The sequence below is a fragment of the Panulirus ornatus genome, chromosome 58 (assembly GCF_036320965.1).
Source record: "Panulirus ornatus isolate Po-2019 chromosome 58, ASM3632096v1, whole genome shotgun sequence".
NCBI lineage: Eukaryota > Metazoa > Arthropoda > Malacostraca > Decapoda > Palinuridae > Panulirus > Panulirus ornatus.
This window is the reverse complement of record NC_092281.1, coordinates 11,154,637-11,179,107: the sequence shown is the minus strand read 5'-3', so window position 1 is coordinate 11,179,107 and position 24,471 is coordinate 11,154,637. Positions and strand designations below refer to the sequence as shown.

General features: G+C 43.0%; 1 protein-coding gene across 2 annotated transcripts; it reads left to right on the top strand.

Moving 5' to 3' along the window:
* The first annotated feature begins 1,161 nt into the window (after positions 1-1,161).
* On the top strand, positions 1,162-24,356 carry LOC139766936 (metabotropic glutamate receptor 3-like). Of its 2 annotated transcripts, none has more exons than XM_071696001.1 (17): positions 1,162-1,984; positions 4,169-4,381; positions 6,391-6,550; positions 8,514-8,650; positions 8,760-8,908; positions 9,288-9,481; positions 9,590-9,711; positions 10,281-10,468; positions 10,807-11,000; positions 12,175-12,297; positions 12,819-12,937; positions 13,764-13,959; positions 15,448-15,725; positions 16,164-16,406; positions 16,797-16,945; positions 19,645-19,844; positions 20,685-24,356. In XM_071696001.1, exons 1-17 carry the CDS (start codon positions 1,982-1,984, stop codon positions 20,822-20,824), a joined length of 2,808 nt encoding a protein of 935 aa, XP_071552102.1. In that variant the 5' UTR covers positions 1,162-1,981; the 3' UTR covers positions 20,825-24,356. The 2 variants fall into 2 exon arrangements, with proteins under 2 accessions (XP_071552102.1, XP_071552101.1); XM_071696000.1 differs by having other exon boundaries at positions 1,306-1,984; positions 4,166-4,381.
* Positions 24,357-24,471: the final 115 nt, after the last annotated feature.

Here is a 24,471-nt window from a genome sequence, read left to right as displayed (position 1 = left end):
ACCTGACCCACGGGGAAGCACCACCTGACCCCAGGGTAAGGCGAGGGGCAGACACACTCCACTCGTCTGTCTTGCCTCCAACACCCCCATCGAGGGTGATGACTAACTTATTTCATCAACCCGGCCTTCTGGTGGTGTCGTGACGTCAGGGTGACGTCACAGTAGTAGACGGTGGGTCAAGCGGTCCGTCTCTTTCTCTATTTACTTATTCTTCCCCCCCAATTTCTCTCAAGCGATTACTGTCTATCGATCTACCTGTCTGTCTTTATAGGCATAGCTGTATAGATACATCTATGCTTCCTTAGAACCCACGTCGCCCGCAGACATACATGTGCGTGTTCGTGTGTGTGTGTGTGTGTGTGTGTGTGTGTGTGCGCACATGACATCCTGGGCTGGACATTAGGGCAGGGCAGAGGTGGAGGTGCGGCATCTGAGTCACACTTGGGGTCCCCGAGTGTGACATGAGAGACAGAAACACGTATTGACTGTTCGGCTTTTTTCATGGGATGAGGACAACCTGGGCGTTGTCCTGTGTCATGAGGAGGGATGAGGGACAAGTGCGACAGCACACCCGCCGACCTCGTCTGTCGGTGGCGTACACCAGGGGCCTCTCTCATCCCCCTTCAAGTTTCCTCACTTCTGATATGTCTCTTGTTTTGTGTATGCTGGACACCCCAGGCTGGACACCCCAGGCTGGACACCCCAGGCTGGACACCCCAGGCTGGACACCCCAGGCTGGACACCCCAGGCCGGACACCCCAGGCTGGACACCCCAGGCTGGACACCCCAGGCTGGACACCCCAGACCGGACACCCCAGGCTGGAGGTGATGTATTAAGGGAGAGAGTGTAGTGGAGGCAAGACCCGCTTGGCACGTGCCACAGGGCCATCCTAGGATCGAGGCACTGAAGGCCAGTCACCACCTGTAGTTCCTGGCTCCCAGGGGCACTGCTGAGTGGCAGGGCCGGAGGCGGCACACACAGACCTCCTGAAGACCTGCCTCTCGTTGCTCACACGCCCTCACACGACGTCTGAGTTCCTCCACAGACCTGCGTCAGTAGAAGGGGGGGAGATACCCGCGGGCTCTGCCACGCCCCAGGAGGGAGAGGGAGGGGAGGTCTGAACCCTCCTTCGGCAGCAGAGACCACCGGAAGACTGACGCAGACGACAGAGAGGGAGGGGGGATGTGTGGTCCCCCCCGCTACACTCCTACCCTGAGCACCTCCCCCTCCTGCGATCCCCCGGATGGTGGGTCCCTCCCTCCCCCATATTTCCTAAGCGGTACCCACGCCACACACACACACACACACACACACACTCCTGGCCTTGTGGTTCGCGAGGGTAGACGGGAGGTCTGTAGCTGTCCCGCTCCCACACTAAGTCGCATCTCCGAACGCCATCGTGTGCTGTGAGGCGTCGCGCGTCGTGACCTGACCTGACCTGACCTGACGGTTGGGGGTGTGTGTTTCTAAAGACGGACGCAGTCGTGTCGTTCGCTATCTGTTTGATACCAGTGATGGACACGTTCGTTGCTCTTAAGCCAATTCGATTGTTAGCGACTGTGAGTTCTTCTGTGTTGTCACGGGTGTGACGAGTGTTAAGACCAGTGTTACCCCCGCTAAGGTGTGTTACTGGTTACTGATATTACCAGGGGCCTGTGAGTAACCGTTACTGCCGGCGTCTGTGGTAACAGTCGTGTGTTGCAAGAAGAACAACACAGAACGGAAAGCGACTCGTCTGCGTTCACCTAAGTTCACAAAGGAACGTCTTGCTGCATAGGTTTCCCCAGCAAGTGTGTGCCTCTCTCTCTCTCTCTGTGTCCAGCGGGTTGTTCATTCACCAGGGAACGGAGGAACCTACACGCTTTGTTCACAGGAGGTGCACTTGAACAAGACGTCGGGTGGGTTGGAACAGTCGGCTCGACGGCGTCACATGGGGAAGTACCCACAACACACCGTTCATCACCTCTCCCTCTGAACACAATGGTAAGTCCATCTTTAACCCGTACTGCTGTGCATGACTGTACATAGGAGATTTGAGCACGGCCATATATACTCCCTGAGCACGACCATACATACTCCCTGAGCACGACCATATACCCTCCCTGAGCACGACCATATATACTCCCTGAGCACGACCATATACCCTCCCTGAGCACGACCATATATACTCCCTGACCACGACCATATACTCCCTGAGCACGACCATATATACTCCCTGAGCACGACCATATACTCCCTGAGCACGACCATATATACTCCCTGAGCACGACCAGATATACTCCCTGAGCACGACCAGATATACTCCCTGAGCACGACCAGATATACTCCCTGAGCACGACCATATATACTCCCTGAGCACGACCAGATATACTCCCTGAGCACGACCAGATATACTCCCTGAGCACGACCATATACCCCATGAGCACGACCATATACTCCCTTGAACACGACGGTACGACCCTTGGGTAGCACAGCCTGGCCTTTCGTGCTCAAGGGTCGTACTGTCATGCTCAAGGGTCGTACTGTCGTGCTCAAGGGTCGTACTGTCGTGCTCAAGGGTCGTACAGTCGTGCTTAATCTCAGCAGTAAACAAGGGCGGTGATAAACTCCCATGTTCTTTACAATCGTCTGGTAAACAAATGGTCACATGTCACCCACAGTAAACTCAATAATATTTTGATGCACTATATATATATATATATATATATATATATATATATATATATATATATATATATATATATATATATATATATAATTTACCAACACGTCCACATATAGTTTAAGACATAATCAGAGACATTAACACACTCTCAGACAGGCTCTTAAATGATAATATAGGGTATTTGATGATCCTCCTCTCTCACTCACCCCGGATAGAGGAATTGCCATCTATCTATCTGTCTCCGGAAATAGATATCCCTACATCCTGTACGACAACTTTTTTTTTTTGTGTATGTGTCTGTGTGACGGTGCTGTCGGACATACGAGTCTTTCGAATGTCTTGAACGCATTTACGACGAAAAAACTGATGATGAATAACTGTAAATTGAAGAGTAATACAGATCTAATGAATGCATCACAACGGCTCAAAAGAAACGCGGCGTTGCGACCCTGCACGAGAAATAAGAGGAAAGAATAATTGCACCGCCCACGCGTGACGTCACTAACATGGCGTCAGGTGAGGACAGGTGAAATGTAGTGAATTAGTCACTACTTCCTCTTCCTTGTGGGTGAAGCTCCGGCCGCATGCCTTCCACAGGAGTCACCCACCACCTGTTGGGTCGGGGGTGAGAGAGAGAAAGAGAGATAAAGGGAGGATCTTACTCATATCAAGGTCATCTCGTACAGTTTCGGCGGAGCCGCGCGAACCCAGAACGTAAACCATTAATTGCGTACACATTTAGGTCTACATTTCCTCTAAGTATGCCCTTCCTTAATGGTTTACATCCCTTCTCAATACACCCTTAATGGCATGCATTCCTCCGAGGTATACCCTTAATGGTATACATTTCTCTTCATTAATGGTATACACTCCTCCACAGTATATTCTTATTGATATACTTTCTTCGTCAGTGGAGTTTACATCATAGGACCATCACAAGTATACCTGGGGTTCTCAAGTCCAGTCGACCAGGTGTCGAAGTCCGGTCGACTAGGGTTTCTAAGTCATGAACTCCAGAGGTTGTGAGCCTGGTCGACTCTGGGTTCCGTAGCAGGGTCAACTTTGGGGTCGTGTTAATGGAGTGTATATATATATATATATATATATATATATATATATATATATATATATATATATATATATATATATATATATATATATACAAAGTTATCCACTTATATATATCTTAACGGTTCATGAATCAACTATGGAAACTGTCGTCTGATTGTTATAATTCTTCTGCACAAATGTATATTGCTTGCCTAAGCTGTGTATGTCAGGTTCACTACACATAGCCATACATACTATAGTGTATGCCATACATACTACAGTGTATGCCACATATACTACAGTGTATGCCATACATACTACAGCGTATGCCATACATACTACAGTGTATGCCACACATACTACAGTGTATGCTACATATACTACAGTGTAATACAAAATGAACACCAAGATCTTACCTTTAAACGAGATAACAGTGATTTCCTTCCCAGCAGGCACTGTTGACGTGGGCACTGTCGGTGTCCTTTTGGGCACTGGTGGGGGGTTCCTCCCCCAGCCTGGCCAGCACCCCCACCAACAGTGACAACACCTTGGGCATCTCCCTCCTGTACCCCAAGAAAGCCACCTTGTACCTCGGGGCGCTCTTCCCCATCCACACCAGCAGGAGGGACTTCTCCCTGGGCGTTGACGTCTGCACCGACCTGCAGGTGAGAGGCCAGCCAGCTCAGCTGTTGTTACGCCCTGGTGAAGGTAAATGTAAGGGGAGGGAGTTGTACACTCCTGGGGGCCCAATCTCGTGTGTGTGTGTAACTACATAATTGTATGTATGGGGAGAGGCCTGAGTACTTTGCATCCACCTCTTCTCCTTGTAACTACATACAGGTCTTCGAATGACTGAAACGGGCACTTAGCTTGTTCCACTACTTCATAATTCTGTGGCTTAATACATACTTCTTCCCCTCCCTCCGTACACACTCTCTCTCGTCCCTCCGTACACACACTCTCACTCTCGTCCCTCCATACACCCTCTCTCTCTCGTCCCTCCATACACCCTCTCTCTCTCTCTCGTCCCTCCGTACACTTCCGTTGTCTAGCTTTCCGTTCTGTCCTCTTGGTCTGGACTCCTGTCCGTCACTCTCCACCATCAACGAGCTGCTCTCAATTGACGTGATGGCCTCGCAGGAATACAAATATAGTTACAATGATAGGCTCTTACTCCTCTCTCATTCCGGGGGGGTGTCTCAGACTGACAGCTCCCCTTCCTTTCTACAGAGCGCATTCTGGTTGCATTCCTCCGAGCACCGCCCTGGGTTTTTCTTGTCAATTTGCTAGTCTTTCATTAATTCCAGCATCCTCAACAAACGTATTCCAGAATTAGTCATCTTTAGTATATCACATAAAGTCCCAGCAGTGAGGCCCAAGGGACTCCCCTTATCACAGTGTCCTAGATTCAGACAGCATCCTTGATATGTGTCTGTCCGTTTGTATGACCCTCTCTCAACAACCCAGTTTGGTTGACTATTATTATCAATCTTTTCTTCTGGTGAGTAACACATGGATTCCAGGCATTTCACGAATACGCAATTCATCCGTCCATTTTTCATCTCTCTCCCTTACTGTCATAGAAATCCGAGAGATCATTTCTTTCTAAAAATCCATTTGATCTCCCACTTGTGTTAGTCAAGAACTCCTCTACTTACATCCTAATTATTTACACTGGCTTCGTGTAGGTAATGCTCCTTAGTGGCATTGGCTTACAGTCGGCAACATTTCTCTTTGTCAACTTCTTGAACCCTGGTCGTATGGAAGATGGTCCGCTTTCATCCTCTGGGAAGTCTTCGTTGACGGACCATCAGCTTAGCTTGTTCGAGTCTAATTCCTTCCCGAGTCTCCTCATCATCTTCCACTGAGGTTATCCCAGTATCTTCAATGTCATTTCAACCTTCCCTGGCTGGATATTGGTGGTACCTCTGAGGCTTCCCCTTCCCTGTTTGGTACCACTGGTACCTCCTGGTAACTCAACAACTTACGACACAGAAACTCAATTATGTCCTCATCTATTTCACAAACTTTTCCTCCTGAGTTTCTTAATCTCATAATTCGGCCAATTGTTATGTATCATCTTTTTAAATTCTTTAAACATTGTAAGCTCTTCCTATGACTTGCGGCCTACGTTAAATACCACTTGCTCGCTCCCTCCTTGTCCTGACGTGGTCGAAACTGGTTCTCTTGTGTCTATCAAATTCACATTGGCTCCTTTGTCTTCTGCATCTCCACCGTATCGTGTCTCTGTTCCATTGCTTCAACTGTTCCTGTAACCTCCCACTCTCGCTCTACCGCTGGCAAACACCTCCTTCCAACTTCGTACGTTTCACAGAATCTACTAACGCACTCAGTTCCTAGGTCCTAAGTTCAACTTCCCACTCTAATCGAAGTAGGCGTGAGTGAATACTGTACGTGTCATGCAGGGAGAGAGTTGTACACTAGTGCAACCTCATCTCTTAACCTTCTACATATGTACCACGTCTTTAACATCAGGTATACAAACGCATCTACACACCCCAGCTTACTGCCAGGTACCCACTCATCATCCAGTCCAAAAGAAGAGGGTGAACACTTGGGTTATCTGTGAGCCAGCTGCGCTGTCCGCGACTCGAACCCAGGCTCGTGTGTGTGTGTCTTACGATCGAGCCATAACGGCACTTCTCTCCTGCAGGGAGGGAACGGGATCCAACCGGTGGAGGCCATGCTATATACACTGGACCAGGTCAACCGTGACCCTGATCTCTTGCCAGGCATCACCCTGGGCGCCCTCGTCTTGGACTCATGCAATGCGCCCAGTCTCGCCCTCAACCAGACCCTGGGCTTCATTAAGGGTGAGTAATGACCCTTAATTCATCCAGTCTCGCCCTCATCCAGACCCTTGACTTCATCAAGGGCGAGTAATGACCCTCAATTCGCTGTCTAGCCCTCAACCAGACCCTTGGCTTTATCAAGGGTGAGTAATGACTCCCAGTTCGCCCAGTCTAGCCCTCAACCAGCCCCTGGGCTTTATCAAGGGCGAGTAATGATCCTCAATTCGCTGTCTAGCCCTCAACCAGACCCTGGGTTTTATCAAGGGTGAGTAATGACCCTCAGTTCGCCCTTCAACCAGACTCTGGGCTTCATCAAGGGTGAATAATGACCCTTATTTCGCCCCTCAACCAGGCTCTGCCCTTCCAGCCCAGTGACACACCTCTCCCTTGCTAGGGGACCTGAGGCCCAGTGCCAATGAATAAGGGTCATGAGAGCGGTGTGGGAGGTGGGGAGGAGTCGCACAGTGCACCTCAGTCTTCTGCTCAGTGTGACCTGCTCAGCACGACGTTACGACCCTGGGACTCGACAGTAAGACGCCATCATACGCAAGGGTCGTACCATCGTCCTACTAAAAGGGTCGTGCCGTCGTGCTTAAGGGTCGCTTCTTCCGTGTTTAGTGAAGGTAACGTCAAGTTTAAAGGTCGTGCCATCGTGCTCAAGGCTCGTTCTATCATGCTCAATAGATTCGAAGTCGTTCTATCATGCTCAATAGATTCGAAGTCGTTCTATCATGCTCAATAGATTCGGAAACAGTTCTGGACAATGAACTAATGACTTGCAACAGCAGAAATACACCAGGACCAATGCAGAAAGCCCAAATACCTTAACAGACAACATAATTATAGTTTTGACTGCTATGGAAGGTTCCTAGTAACCACTCGCATCCCCAGCTTGTGTGGTGACGTCCTGGGGTGCTCCCCAATGCCAAACGCGTCCCCAGCTTGTGTGTGGACATCCTGGGGTGCTTCCCACTACCAAACGCATCCCCAGCTTGTGTGTGGACATCCTGGGGTGCTTCCCACTACCAAACGCGTCCCCAGCTTGTGCGGGGACGTCCTGGGGTGCTCCCCAATGCCAAACGCGTCCCCAGCTTTTGTGGCGACGTCCTGGTGTGCTTCCCACTACCAAACGCGTCCCCAGCTTTTGTGGCGACGTCCTGGGGTGCTTCCCACTACCAAACGCGTCCCCAGCTTCTATGGTGACGTCCTGTGGTGCTCCCCACTGCCACACACATCCCCCAGCACGTATCTTGAGGTCGTGGGGCTTACCCAATGCCATAAATAGTCATACCGTCATATCCTGTCCACCAGTTTATACAACAAACGCCCATAGGTGAGGCCTCACCCCGCCTGTGTTTGTGACCACTACCGTCCATTTAACGGGCGAGTCTGTATGACCTCGTGACCTAAATTGACCTCATCATTACCCCAGGGGTAATAGGACCACAGGGGATCTTATTTGGCCACGAGGGGGATCTTACAGAACCACGGAGACCTCATATGACCACAGGGGCCCTCATTTCACCCTGGAGACCTCATATGACCACGGGGGGACCTCGTAGGGCCAGAGGGGACTTCATACAGCCAAAGGGGACTTCATACAACCACGGGGGACCTTATGTGAACAAAATGGACCACAGGGATCCTCATATAATCATTGGGAATCTTACATATTCACAAGGGACCTTGTATAACCAAGGGGGGACTTCATATGACCACGAAGAACCACAGGGGTACCTCGCGTGGTACTGCATGAAGCCATATGTCCAGGTATAGGACACTAACACACTGCCCTGGACGTTCTTGCCTGGAGGGACTTCGTCATTCTTTTAGTCTCTGTGAACTTGCATCGCTCTATATGAACTTATGTGACTCCATGGGATCATGTGTTACCTCAGAAAAAATCAAATAACTCTTGATATAATCTAACCCCGTCTAACCTCATCAGTTCCTCCCTGCCTCTGACCTTAGCCCGTACCTGCAGGGTTCCTGGCGGCACAGAACATGTACCACGAGCCAGAGTTCACCTGCAGTGACGGCAGCGCCCCAACCTTCCGCGGCGGACACTTTGACCAAGTGGTTGGGGTCATTGGAGGTCAACAGTCGTCAGTCTCCGTTGAGGTAAGTCATGTTCTGCATCTGCTTTTGTCATCACAGGTCAAACATGTAGCTTTTTGTTACTATTGTCAATGTTTTCGATATATCACCACTTATGTTTTACTCTCACCAGATGGCCAGTGTGCTGAGAGTGATCGAGACACCTCAAATCAGCTACCTCAGCACATCAGCCTCCCTCAGCAACAGGGACCGGTATCCGTTCTTCCTACGTACTGTTCCCTCAGACACAACACAAGTTCAGGCTATTCTCAGCATCCTCAGGTAAGGACGGGTGCATCAGCAGTGGGAAGGAGAGGTGTCGTGAGTCTGGCTGGAGTGAAGGCTCTGTTCGTCAGGTGGGAAGAGACACAGAGTTCATTTCATATGTGCGTGTGTGTGTGATCCTAGAGCACTCCCCGTCTCTTCCTCTTTATAACGTTATGTCCCATCCAGTAACTTAAATGTCAGATAAGTCTAGTTATTGACTGGAAAACTTCTTATCATATATAAAACTCTTAATATTCCACTAGTGGTAGGGTTTATCTCTTTCTGAGGATCTATATTCTTGCAGTCAACTTTGCACTAATCCATCTTTAAAATCCTTGTTGTGTCAGAGGAAAGTCTTGCTGCTCTAACTGGTTTGAAATGGTGGTCTGTTCAGGTACTTCAAATGGACATACGCCAGTGTGGTGTACAGCATCGGGGAGTATGGTGAAGGCGGCTACCGCGAACTACTCCACAGAGCCTCAGATTATGACGTCTGCTTCACCTCGCCCGCCTACAGGCTAGCTCGAGATGACCCAGACGACCACTACCAGAATGTCGTGAGGAACCTGATTACCAATGACGCCAAAGGTACGTGAAAACTGTGTTTCTTACTCTCAATGCTTTTCAAATTTGGAAAGTCAGCAATAAGAAACAAAACTTCACTTGAAGTACTAACTAGTGTCTCCATCTGGCCAGTTGTGGTGGTGTTCGCAGACAGCTTCGTGGCGCTGAGGATGATGCAGACGGTACGGCTCAGTGGCCAACACTCTCGCTTTGTCTGGCTGGGTTCTGATGGCTGGAGCTACACCACCCCGAAGGTACATAACCTGGTGGGGCACTACTTTCTCTCTCACTAAATATATATATATATGTGTGTGTCTGTGTAAAGGTACTTATATGACTGCATCTAAGACTGACTAAGCACATCACGTACATATAAGCAAACAAAGATACTTTTCTTTGAGAGGCATTAAAATAGAGACATTATCTATCACATAGCCTGTATATGAGGGACTGTTTCATAGTATGCCACAGCAACAATGTTCAGTAAGATAAGAATGACACTTTAACCAGTGTTGTTACCTCCCCTAGTGTTATTACTGCTCCTGATGGGAGTACTACTTCCCCTGATGTTACTAATTACTCTAGTACCATTAGAGGCTTCTGTTTGCAGTATTTCATCAAAATATGGTATAGATTACATGGAGAGAACTGGTATGATTTGATTTTATATGATTTTGTAATATGTTTATATCTTAGGTCTTGTCATGCAATCAAACATTACTCCTTCACCACTGCTGCTGTTACCAACACTGCTGCAACCATTTCCACCACCATTTCTACCACTTATACTACCACCACCATTACCACCAGCTCTTCCACACAGGAGGTGGAGGCAGTGGCTGAAGGGGCCATAGCAGTACAGCCTCTGGCCCAGAGACTGCCTGGGTTTGACCAGTACTTCAGTTCCCTCCGGCCAGAGAACAACATCCGGAACCCTTGGTTCCCAGAGTACTGGCAGACCAGCTTTGGCTGCTCCTCCACTGACCCATCCTGCACCAAACTATCTATCAAGTGAGTCATACTTGTAAATAAATTTGCCTCAAAGTAAATGCTATGTACACTAATGATAACTAACAAAATACATTAGATACCTGTGTTAGTGTGGACATGCACGAGAGGCAACCTCCTGAAGGAACAAAAGGTCTATACAGGTCTTCACAGATTGTTTTTTCTTATGAGATTACACCATGAGCTTGGGAATCTTTTTTTCTAGAGTATTAAGTAATGTTAGTATAATGAGTCACTCAACAGGATTAAGACCTAATGTCTCTTGACCACAATCATCTGCCATGATGAGAAATATCAGTCCCTCATTACCAGATGATACTGACCTCCGCTCTCTTCTGCAGCTCCACAGGCAACTACCGGCAGGAGCCATGGCTTCACTTTGTCCGTGACACTGTCTATGCTTTTGCCCATGCCTTGCACAATATGTGGGAAAAGCACTGCCAGGGTAAGGCAGGACTGTGTGAGGCTATGGCACACAGTGGACACATCCATGGCAGGGACCTGTACCAGCAACTCCTCCACGTTACCTTCCAAGGTAGAGTTTTGTCAGATCTCATCACCTGTTTCATTGTCCTCTATCATTCTCTACTGAATTGTATGATTACCTATTTTATCAAATCACATTCTTCATATCTATCAATTGTTCTTAATAATCAAAGGCATTTCAGAGTCTGTAAATTATACCATACTTGCTGTCAATATTTCTTTACTGTCTGTTGTGCTTGAGTAAAAAGCAGCATGAGAGAATTATATCAAATGAAGTGGGCTTACATTAGGACTGCCTCCCAGTACCATGGTTGTTTGAGATATCCATGGATGAACTAGAACATGAGATGGAGGGGGTGATTACCACACTTAAATGAACTAGGGTGAAGTCGGGTAAAACATATGACAGTCATATGCAAGTGATCTTTGATCTGTTGGCTAAATCAGAGCAGAGCCTGAAAAAAATGTTAGGCCAATTTGGTGGCATGGCTTGTTTAACCTCTGCCCTGATGGAGGAGAATCAGGTATCGTTAAAGACTTCAGGAAATTAGAAACAAAGTCCAACAAGGATGGTAGTGGGAAAGTTGAAACTGAACATAGAGTTGGGAGAACAATTAGAATTCTACTAAAAGTTTTTGTAAATGGGCTGAATTCAAATGCCAGGCATGTAATAAAGGTTAGATTTTAGAATACTTGTCCTACCTTAAATGTATGGATATAAAGCTGTAGGAGAGAAGAAAAGGGATAATGAATGATGTGTGAAAGTCAAATGATGTGAAGTCATTAGAAAAGTGTTCTGGTGAGATCTTGTTTAGGGAGAGTATTACCAGTAAGATGTCACTCGTAAGGATCCACGACTGAACAGATGAAGGCAGGACAGGATGAGGCACAATATTGGAGAAAAAAAGGTTCAGTGACTCTTGTGAACATGAAAGAATGTTAGGGGAACCAGGTGGTGATCATGTGCAGTGGAGGCATTTTGTGTATCAGGCTCGAATGTCTGGTAATGTGAATGTCCTGTGTTAACTTCATTTGGTGTGCTTACTATATAATCACTAATTATTATGGCAGCATTAAAACACCTCATCACACTCTTCTTTGTCTGAAGATACAAAATTAATAGACTGGGACAGTAAACCTTTGATCATTACAATCTAAAAGGAGTCAGAGATACAACAATATTGACTAACTGTGTTCTAAATGTGGCTTCCTCTTCCTTCTAGATGTGAGTAACAGTACCTTCAGGTTCCAAGCCTCAGGGTCAGGTCCAGCCAGGTACAGTATCCTCAACTACCAACGGGTGGATGACTACACATATGCTTGGGTCCCTGTAGGCTCCTACTACAGTAAGTTCCTCCCTCTGATATAATAACACCTCATCTCCATTTCCCCTGTGAAAGCAAATTATATCAATCTGTTTCTAATCAAACATCTTTGATACACAAATTACAGTTTCTGTCATTTTCTGTTAATTGTATATTGCTTTTTTCTTTTGATTCTGAAGTCAAAAACCTCTTTACCAATATCCAGCTCTATCTTGCGCTGTATATGTAGCATTCATACTGTTTCCTGTGGTTCACCCTGATTAAGATTACTTCTTTTATAACTGTGATTACATACTCATTTTTCCTTTATGTGAGTCACTGCCATTCCCCCTCACCATGGGTAATGTCCCTCTCACCTGGATCCACTCTCTCCCTGGTTATAATCTTTTCATTTGCCCCTTCCACTCTCTCCATTCCTTTCTTTGGCTTCACAAGTTTTCTACCACTCTCTCCTTCCCTCTCATGTACTCACTTCCTATCTTCTGAGCTCTTATTCACCTTTCTCTTCCTAATCCCCCCTCTCACCTGCTTTTTTCCCACAGACACATCAGGTGAGCCAGACCTCCAGCTGAACAAGAGTAAGGTCAAGTACCGTCGTCAACACAGCTTTCCGACCTCCTCGTGCGGTGCTCCCTGCAAGCCCAGCCAGGCCAAGATCCTAGTGAGTTTGTGCCATTCTCAAAGACTAATCAGTTTCCAAAATTGAGACCTATTGTCATTACCTGAACATCCTTTTATGCCTTTTCTGCAACATTCATCTTATTCTTCACTATTCACATGCACTATACCTTAACACATGCAAAAATAATGTTTTGTATGTGTAGCTATCCTCACTTTGTGATTGCTTGTGTCTATTTGTTTGATTAGGTGGGGAATAGAGATGATATTGAATATATTTTGGAAAACAATACAGAAGAGTCTTCCAGCTAAGTTTGGTGGGAGGAAAGAACAAAGTGAAAGGTCAAGTCAGATCAGGTCAGTTTAGGAAATCCTCAGATACCCACTGTTGAGTGATCCAATGATTTATCTGGAAAAATCATAAGAGTAACAGGAGTGTAACATGTTGTAAATCATAAATAACCTTAACATTCTTAATTATGATCCATAGCATTGTGAGGCTCTAAAAAATATTTTCAGATCCTATAGAGCTTAATAAGCCTTCAAACTCAAAACATTCTATCTCCATGGCACTCTCTCTCCCAAACTCAATGAAATCTGAAAATTCCCCAGGCTGCAGATTCTGCATATCTCTGTTTCTTTACTTCCTGCTTCTAACCATTTTTAGCAACCTATAACTTTTGTCTAGGTTCTCTAACTTTTCAATTTCTTCTGCGATATCTGTTCCACTTTCTTATTTTCTTTATTGTTTCTCATTTTGTTCCTTAATGAATGATACTTGTCGACAGCTGTTCTTTACTTTTCATCACTATCTCTGCCTTTATCTTTATTCCACTATGAATGTTACATGAATCCCCATGTATATACAGCTGCAGGACTCATGCTGCTGGCGTTGTGTGGATTGCCAGCCCAACCAGTACCTGAACCAGACCACACAGCACTGTATCAACTGTCATGTATGCAAAAGGCCAGATCCCAGCCAAGGAATCTGTGTAGACAAAAATGAGAAGTTCATAGACTACAGGAGTCGATGGGCCATCACCTCCCTGGCCTTTGCCAGTCTTGGTAAGCAGTGGTTGGCTTAGATTTTACATTATCTCTCCCTTCTTCTCATTCTGGTTACATCTAATTAGATTCAGACACCTCAGATGGAGTCTGCAAAGAGCAATCCTTGCTTGGCTTAGTCTGTTTCTGTTTTTGGAAAATGATGGTACAAGAGGATACAGACTGCTAGTCCCCAAGTTGCTCACTTCTTATAAAATGCAAGGTTACATCAAAGTATATTCAGACAAGTCAGTTGGAGTATGCATGGAGCAATGCTTGTTTGGCCCCTTTTGTTTCTGTTTTTGGAATGTGATGATACAGGAGGGAGTGGATTTCCAGTCCCCAAATCACTCAACCTCTTATGATATGCATGGAATATGAAGGTAGAATTATTACTTCTCTATCTTCAGGGATAATAATAATAATAATAATAATAATAATAATAATAACAATAATAATAATTTTTTTTTTTTTTTTTTTATACTTTGTCGCTGTCTCCCGCGTTTGCGAGGTAGCGCAAGGAAACAGACGAAAGAAATGGCCCAACCCCCCCCCCCCCCCATACACATGTACATACACACGTCCACACACGCAAATATACATACCTACACAGCTTTCCATGGTTTACCCCAGACGCTTCACATGCCTTGATTCAATCCACTGACAGCACGTCAACCCCTGTATACCACATCGCTCTAATTCACTCTATTCCTTGCCCTCCTTTCACCCTCCTGCATGTTCAGGCCCCGATCACACAAAATCCTTTTCACTCCATCTTTCCACCTCCAATTTGGTCTCCCTCTTCTCCTCGTTCCCTCCACCTCCGACACATATATCCTCTTGGTCAATCTTTCCTCACTCATTCTCTCCATGTGCCCAAACCATTTCAAAACACCCTCTTCTGCTCTCTCAACCACGCTCTTTTTATTTCCACACATCTCTCTTACCCTTACGTTACTTACTCGATCAAACCACCTCACACCACACATTTTCCTCAAACATCTCATTTCCAGCACATCCATCCTCCTGCGCACATCTCTATCCATAGCCCACGCCTCGCAACCATACAACATTGTTGGAACCACTATTCCTTCAAACATACCCATTTTTGCTTTCCGAGATAATGTTCTCGACTTCCACACATTTTTCAAGGCTCCCAAAATTTTCGCCCCCTCCCCCACCCTATGATCCACTTCCGCTTCCATGGTTCCATCCGCTGACAGATCCACTCCCAGATATCTAAAACACTTCACTTCCTCCAGTTTTTCTCCATTCAAACTCACCTCCCAATAATATCATTATCATTATTTATGGTGCAGATCTGCATATGGGATGCAAATAAATGAATAAGAAATTATAAAAGAGTGACACCATCTGCAGTAAGTAGATCTGGTGCTGCCATCACCATCCACATCACCTGCAGTCATTCAAATAAGAACAGTAAAATGAGTGTGTACGATCATCTCTACCCTTACCTTGTGTAAATAGTTTTTCCTCCTTTATCTGCAGGTATTTTCAGCACAGTCTTGGTAGGGATAATTTTCTGGGTGCATTTGGACACGCCAGTGATCAAGGCATCTTCCAGAGAACTCTCCTACATCCTGCTGGGAGGCATCTTTTTTTCCTTCATCATGACCTTTGTGATCGTAGCCCCACCCACCTTCATCACATGTGGCCTCACCCGCTTCTTCCTGGGATTTAGCTACACTCTCTGCTATGCTGCCATCCTCACCAAGACCAACCGCATCTCCAGGATCTTCAACAAGAGCCCAACCAAATCTCATAAGGTGATCCATCCACATCATCTTATTCATGACCCTCATCTCTCTCATTCATTTGCATTACTATTATTCATTACTTTGCCTTTCTTTCTGTTTATTTTTCAACCTTTCTGTCTCTCATATCAAAATCACAACATTCATGAACCTATATCCATATCTCCTATATCAACACATCATACATCAGAACATAAAGATTAAGGAGACTTGCTTCAATCAGAGGTAATATGGCTCATTGTTATACTATGTCATTTTATAATTTCCTTTATCTATCTTATAAACAACAGTAAAAGAAAAAGATTATATGATGGCAAAATACTCATTCATCTATGCTTTGATTTTCTTATCGGTAAACATAATCAAAAGATCTGGTCTATACACTCTACTGATGTACCATACCATGAGAGGATTTGTGGCAAGAGGTGTTTGACAAGAGTGTGTCCACAGGCACGGTACACGTCACCACGTTCCCAGGTGGTGATTGTGACTCTCCTGGTCAGTGTGGAGGTCATCATCAACATATCCTGGCTGGTCTATTATACACCTTCAACCAAGCACTTGTGTGACCAAATGTCGAACTTTCGCATCAGAATCTGTAATGGCCTTGATGATTACTCCTACATCGTAGGCCTTATCTACCCACTTATCCTCGTCTGTTTCTGCACCATTTATGCCATCAAGACCAGAAAGGTGAGGAAAATTGGGGCAAATTATACATGGAAAATATTTCAGTTGATGTACCAGTTACTGGAAGAATGGGAAGAATATCATGTATTGAAGACATAGAGAAAGAGACTAAGGACAGGAGGTTTTTATGTTAATGACTATTCTCAAGGAAGAATAGTGGGTCACAAATGAATCTATGATGGATAATAAATTCAAATAAAGATATGTAAGACAAACTTGAGCAAATACACAATGTAATTCTAGCATTCACTATTCCATGAATTAAAAAATCTTTTACTACTGCATTTAACTAGAAGAAGTTGCATATGAATATGGTCTATGAATTCAAAGACATTAGACTGAAGGTGGAATGTGTGTGTTCAGCAAGCCTGATATTCAACTATGTTCACTCAGTGTCCTGGTGGGTTCAACGAGGCACGATATATCACCTTCACCAACTACACAACCTGCCTCATCTGGTTGATCTTTGTGCCCCTTTACCTCTCTACGGGAGCCTCTGATGATATCAGAATCGTCAGCCTTGCTCTGTCTCTCTCACTTGGGTAAGTCTAAGTCACATGTCCTTTTGAAAATGTACAGCCAAGTCATATCTGTAATGGATGTTTATGTATGGATGGCACATATTCAAGATGAATAGCCGAGTTTCAATTTTCTTTGACATATAAGTTTAACATATGCTTGTTTTCTGCCATTTACATACATATGATGAGACGATTATCATAATCTAGACTGTTAATTAATTCACACTAAACTTCTTGTGCCCAAGTCTCTCCTATCTCATGAACACATGACAGTAGTAAATAACAAATATCTGTCTGTCTAGATAAGCGAGTGCTGAACATAGTGAAGTGATATTGCATTTTGAGCATTTCTATCACATTGTGCAGGTGTTGACTGTTTGTGGTTACTAGGCAACTGGTGACCACTCAATAGGAGGGTATAGGTTGGATTATTGTCTGTCTAGTTAGAACAATAATGGTGGATTTCTGTGATGTTCAGTGTGTGCCCGTTTCTGGTTGCAAGATATAATGTTGCATGTTTGTTGGTTCTGAGCAGTGTCATGGTGGTGTGTTGTGATTGTGAGTTCATCTGCATGTGAGAGGACTTTCACAATGACATCGGCAAGAAATGGTGGTAGGCTATGTGGCTCATTGCCATTCACCACTTCTTTCAAACATATGTCATTTACTCTTTTCCTAAAATCACAGCAACTTTTCACAATTGCCTCCACCATGAAATGAACAGAAATTCACTTCCTGTCCCTCACATGTTCATAGTCAACAATCTCACCTTTGCATACCTGTTAATTAGCATACAATCAGATCATGACCACTACAAACCTACTAAATAGCATATAATCCAAGAAAGCTCTTTGATCCCCCATCTCACTCACTCACGATATATCCTTTTGTATGCATCTTTTTTTAAACCGAGAATGCAAAATCGCCAAACCCTTTTCAAAACACAACTCAATAAGCTGTTCTCTGTTTTCATTTAAACCAGGTTCCATATAACTTCATAATTATACCTTCAACTCACCCACTCTTGCATTCAGGTCACCTAGCACCAATATTTGATCCCTTGTTTCAAAACTGCCAGAGCCAATCCTCAGCTACTCCCAAAAAGCAACTCTTTCTACTTCACTCTTCTCACTTCGAGATGCATCATGTGCACTAATAATCACTCATCTCTAAAGTCTCCTTTCATTCTAATGCAGAACATGTCTTTAACCCACTTCCTTTACTCTTTAACACTCCCATAGTTCTTTCTTCATCGGTATTGTCATCCCCTTCTTTACTTTTACCCATAGATTTGCTCCAGAATATACCCCAAATATTCCCAAACCATTCTACCTAATTCCCCTCAAACTAAGTTTCACTCAGAGCCAGAACATTCAGGTTCCTCATCGAACATAGTGCCTGTCTCTCTCTTCTTCTCATATTGGTTACATTTGTGCACATTCAGACACCCCAGCCCAAACCTCAGGATATATCCTCACTTAGCTCTTTCTTCTGCACTTGTTCTCGGAATGTGATAATACATAGAGGGAAGGGTTTTCAGATCCCCATTCCCACCTCTTTCAGTCACCTTCTACGACAAGTAAAAGATATGTGAGTAGTATTCCTACTTACCTATCCCTAGGGATGAAGGAAATTTGTAATTAGAGTTAAGAATTGAGTGGACTGTGTCATATCAAGTGTTCTGTGCTATTTTATGAAGAGAAACTTTCTGTTTCTGGTTGAGTCCCAGCAAAACACTCATATCTAAGGGAGAAAAACAGTCACCTGAGTTAGGGAGGGGAACAGCACAGCCACTGCATTGCTGACTGACAGCACTGATGTCAGTACTCCTCCCAACACCCAAGTGGTAGCACCTCCCTGGTCAGTGCCTGCCTGCCACCTATACTTACCAACAATAATAGAGTGAATTGGAAAGATGTGGTATACTGGGGTTGACGTGCTGTCTATGGACTGAACCAGGGTATGTGAAATGTCTGGGGTAAACCATGGAAAGGTTTGTGGGGCCCAGATGTGGATGGGGAGCTGTGGTTTCGGTGCATTACACTTGACAGCTAGAGACTAAGTGTGAACGAACATGGCCTTTTTGTCTGTTTTCCTGGCACTACCTCACTGAAGCAGGGGATAGCAATGCTGTTTTCTGTGGGGTGAGGTAGTGCCAGGAATGGATGAAGGCAAGTGTGAATATGTACATGTTTATATATGTATATGTCTGTGTAATTGTATGTATATGTATGTATATGAATGTGCATGTGTGTGCGTGTATATGAGTGGATGGGTCTTTCTTCGTTTGTTTCTTGGAGCTACCTCATTGACGCAGGAAACAGCGATCAAGTAAAACAATAATAATAATAATAATGATGATAAGTATAATAATAATAATAATAATAATAATAATAATAATAATAATAATAATAGTAATAATAATAATAATAATAATAATCTTGATTTTTTAATAAAAAAAATAAATAATTTTTCAACTTTATAAATTTGTCAAGAACGGGGAATGGCATTCTTTAGTATCTCGCTTATTGTATTCTGTGTAAAATTTAACTTCAGTTATGCTGCTACAAATCAATCTAAAGTAGCCACTTGCATGAAGAGCAGTAATTGAAAACAAAATCCTCACCATCTAGCTCCCTCTAACAACCTGTACCAATCACATGCTCAAAATCATTATAAACACTTTTCAGTATTTCTTTAACATGCTTTTCACCCAACAGTGCATTTGTACAGCTTGGGTGTTTGTTCTTCCCAAAGGTGTATATTGTCTTATTCAAGCCAGAGAAGAACACTCGTGATGCAGTTATGAGCACCAAGCGCAGCTCCTCATACAACCGCAACTCATCATACAGAGCTTCAGGTCTCTATCCCCCCGAAACCCAAGCACCACATAGTAACCCACCGATCTTTTTCCTCAATGGTAAATATCATTTCTTGTTTAAACTGGCCTTTTAATCATCTCTGCATTTTAAAGATTCATCAACTCTTGAGTTACTAACTGCCTAATCTATTGCAATCTATACCTCAACTGACTCACCCTGTTGTAGAACAAACAGTTTCATCCAAATGTAATAACTAGTTCTATGTTATCTTGGCCAACCAATTGTATACTATATATGCAAATGTTTGATAAAACATTAGCCAATAAATATCAATTCATGCTTGCTTTAGAAAGGGAGACATATTTCCACCAAACAAGAACATGGGAGACTGACTTAGCGGATCAAATTACTTTTTAATGCAAACGTCTTGAGTTCAGTCCCTAAAAGGTAATAGAAACATCTACCAATGCAATACAATTACACTCCTATAAATCATGGGTTGGTTTCTTAATGGGTCTTAAGACCCCGAAAAATATGATGGGTCACTACCTGATATTACTTACATTTACTATGTTCTTTCAAGGTAAACTGATACATCATGGGCCTGGCATCATTATTATGATAACTTTTCACTCGCAAAAATTATTAGCATTACCAGAGAAAAAGTTACTTTGCGTTAAATTTTGTTAAACTTCATTATAATATACTCCTAATTTCTAGTTTGTAAGTCTCTACTGTTCAATCTTTTTCTCTGTTTCAGAGATCACATTTATTATTCAAGTAAAAGATATGCCTTTCTTCATCTTCTATTAACCTGTCTCTCTTTGACATGAATTCAGACACTTCTTTCACTTTGACATTCCTGAACTGTCTGATAAGCAGTGTGATATAATTACCCCAGGACAAAACAGTTATCTATCTCTGTTTCTATTTAACAGCTGGCAACAACCAGGACATTCAAAAGGTTCCTCCTCCACACTACCAAGATCAATCAATTGTGGGAGACAGCCATGGCAGAGTCAACGAGGTTTACATGTCAGCTATACAATCCAGAGCAAACAATCCCTCAGCTTTGTAAAGTTTTGTTAGCTTTGTGCCTTAAATGAATAGGATAGGTGAGGCATATTTACCTTTCATAAGGTTAGTCATATGGCACACCTGACCATCACCCACCTTAGCACCATGACAACCAACATAGTATTACTTACTTCCTGCCCCAGGAGTCCCTTAATAATGAGGGTGGTGGTCATGTCTACCAATTGGGACCATAGATCTATACATATCTATATTTCCGATGCCTGTTCCCTTCTAGAACTCCCTCAATGGGTGTGGCTACAGCAACAGGGTCTCCATAACTAATGAACTTCAATGTTGCTCCTTAGCCTTTACTGCCTACCCTCAAAAAGCCACCAGTGGAGGGTAACTCTAGTGCTGTGTTTGTACAGGCTTCTACCTAATGTTCCTACTGACTACTGACTTCCTTGCAACGGAAGATACCCCTGTAGACTATCAATGGTAAGATACGTCAGGTGGATATATAAAAAGGGGTGGAAAAATCTAAGATATCAATTGTGACTGCAAAAATTATGAATTTTCATTAAAATGTATGAGGTCTATCTTGACATGAACTGCCTATCACTGATGGCATACTTTTATCTTTACAATACCTCATACTCTGAGACCATTAGGATATATATATATATATATATATATATATATATGAGGGGGGAGGGGGATGGTATTCCATGTGTGGCGAGGTGGCGATGGGAATGAATAAAGGCAGACAGTGTGAATTTTGTGCATGGGTATATATGTATGTGTCTGTGTGTGTATATATATATGTACATTGAGATGTATAGGTATGTATATTTGCGTGTGTGGACGTGTATGTATATACATGTGTATGGAGGTGGGTTGGGCCATTTCTTTCGTCTGTTTCCTTGCGCTACCTCGCAAATGCAGGAGACAGCGACAAAGCAAAATGAAAAAAAAAAAAATATTAACAACATATATATAAATGACCTGCAATGTCTCTGAAGTAGGCAGTCAGAGCATTGATTTTAGAATCAATATAATTAGCAAGTATGACATATCTACAGATGAAACAGGTTGAAAAATGAAAATTATATGCACTATATACATAGCTGATGACAATGTCGTGTGTATGTCAGGTTTAGGAGATGAGGTCATTCTTTTCTTGCCCCCTAGTCATAAAGTGCTGAAATGTTGTAATGTGCCATTGTGAGAGATGCTTTGATATTCCCATGTACTTAGATGTAGGTATTATTCATGGTGCCAAATATCAATGCTGAAAATTTGATGTGAGAACTTGTTTCAAAAGTCCACACCAAGGTATTACATACCAATAGAAGTGAAAGATAACTGTGATAAAAAGCAATGCAGGATTATAAGTATTAAAGTTGCTTCATCAAACCATTCACAATTACTTATTAAGCTGAGAGTCAGTAATTCGAACATCTCTTGGCCTTGTCTGAACTTTAATCATAATTATGGGACTTGAGAAATATTTCATCGCTTTCCAAACTCTCCTCTGAAGTGCACATGGGCAACATGGAAAAATCCAACATACAATAAGATTTATCAATATGCCAATTTAGTTCTGCACTTCATCATTTACTGTAATTTCACATTAATCACTTGCAAATCATGTTACCCCACAAACGTATACCGAATCATTAAATGTACCTCATTACAAATAAGCTTTGGTAATTACTTATACTGCATATGTAATAAAGAATGATTTGCAATAAGGCTCATTGCACTATATGGACAAAAGTTTATAACAAGCCAGTGCAATTGCCGATGAATGTACAGCGATTGGTATGGTGTATGTTAGAATATTACAAGTTATTAAGTTTCGTTAAGATTAATATTAATCGTCCTTTATAAATGCTAACCCAGCTTCTACTCACAATCAGTTCTATGAGTTGAAAAAATGGTGAACTATATCATGAACATTTTTGTAACGTGAAAAACTTACCAGCCATGAAATGCAGTACATATCATGGAAATGTACAATAAGTGGAAGAACTGGTGCTTGCTGATATCCAATTTTTGACTTTTCAGTGATAGCCTCCTAGGCAAATTGCTGTTGACAAAATGATAATAGTATCTGATAACAGTTCAAATATGCCATTTTAAGAAAGTGTTACATACTGGCAGTGAAAAGATATATCCATTCAAAAACAAAATACCTTTGCAATATGCAACTGCATGTGCAAGGAAGGGAGAGAAATAAAGTACATATTGATCATGACTATAATGAAAAAATCTTGCACCCATGGGGTAAATTCAGATGTCGCAGACAAGGCAGTAATGATTCATTAAGTACATCAGAATGTTGTAGTGAAAGGGTTAAACCTATTCGGGTTTAGCAAATGTTGTGTTTTTCCTTTCTCAGGCCATACAGTATTTAACATTACTAGGTTATTCTTTTTTGTTAACACCAATTGCACTTCATACCTCTAACCAGATTTATATCAAAAGCACATTACCAAAAGAGACAGGGAAATTGTATGTATGTTAGTTACCAGACTACGTGTGCATGAGGTTATGCCACGAGAGAAAAGTCACTTATAGTGAGGCTGCATCACAGATAGCACAGGCTAGTCAATGAACTTCTCGACCCAGAGGAGTCTCATTTCCCTGCTACTGGAAGTAGGGCAGCCTTGGAGCAGCAGAGGCTCCTTTAAAGAGGTCCTGGGTAACACTAGAACCTCTCTTGGAGAGGTTCCAGGTGCAATCATAAATAATCAATGACAATTAAGACAGTGTACATATTCCACATTGTATGAATTATATATAACTGCACAGTGTGTTTTATATAAATGTTAGTGTAGATTCTTCTTAATATGTGATAGATCTCATCAGACCATGGTAAATATTTTTATATTTTTATACAAAAAAAAATTTTCTAATGATAATAATATACTATGATACCATATCAAGGGCTCTTCCTCAGACATTCAGCACAAGAAACAGACTTGCAAACCAAGTCCCATCTACATCATTCATGTATCCCTCAATTGTAGGTCTAGGTTTTTCATACACAGTAGAATACCTTCCAAACACCAAATAATTACACATCTGCTCATTCCTTCCCTGTAATATCTGTCTTACCCACATATTTCATTATCCTAATCCTCTATCTTACCACAATAAACACCAATATGTTTCCACTTATCTCATTTATACTGACTTTTTCCTATATCAATTTTTCTAGTGCACCTACACCATCTCAATATTCTTTGTTTTGTGGACCACTTGTTTGCATTATCTTCCTTCTCATTAATTTTCAGTTCCTGATCTCTCCCACTTAATCAACATTAATTAATTTCCAGGAAACTTATTCTCAATCACTTTCATTCTATCCACTGCAGTGTTAAAGTCACATACATTATGGAGGCATGCACGTCCTCCGAAAATCTTGTCAAAACATTTTTCAGAGCAGAGCTTCTCCAAACACCTTAGTGATGTCTAAATATACTGTGATAGTGATAGTTTTTGTCCATTACATTTGTCGACTAAAATCTTTCTTGCCTCTATGCCTCATGTACTGATCATGTGCAATAAATATTTAACACAGTAAAGATTGTTTGTTATTGTTTGTGACAAATAGTCTAAGGTGATGAAAAATATGTATCAAAAAACACACATACACACTCAGAATGCAAAGTGCTGAAGATGCCAAACAAGGCTAGAGGA

Excerpts from the sequence above, each read along its gene's own strand:
- LOC139766936 (XM_071696000.1), top strand. Across the intron at positions 9,482-9,589 it reads GATTACCAATGACGCCAAAG|TTGTGGTGGTGTTCGCAGAC; the intron begins GTACGTGAAAAC and ends CCATCTGGCCAG. Across the intron at positions 16,407-16,796 it reads ATGCCATCAAGACCAGAAAG|TGTCCTGGTGGGTTCAACGA; the intron begins GTGAGGAAAATT and ends ATGTTCACTCAG.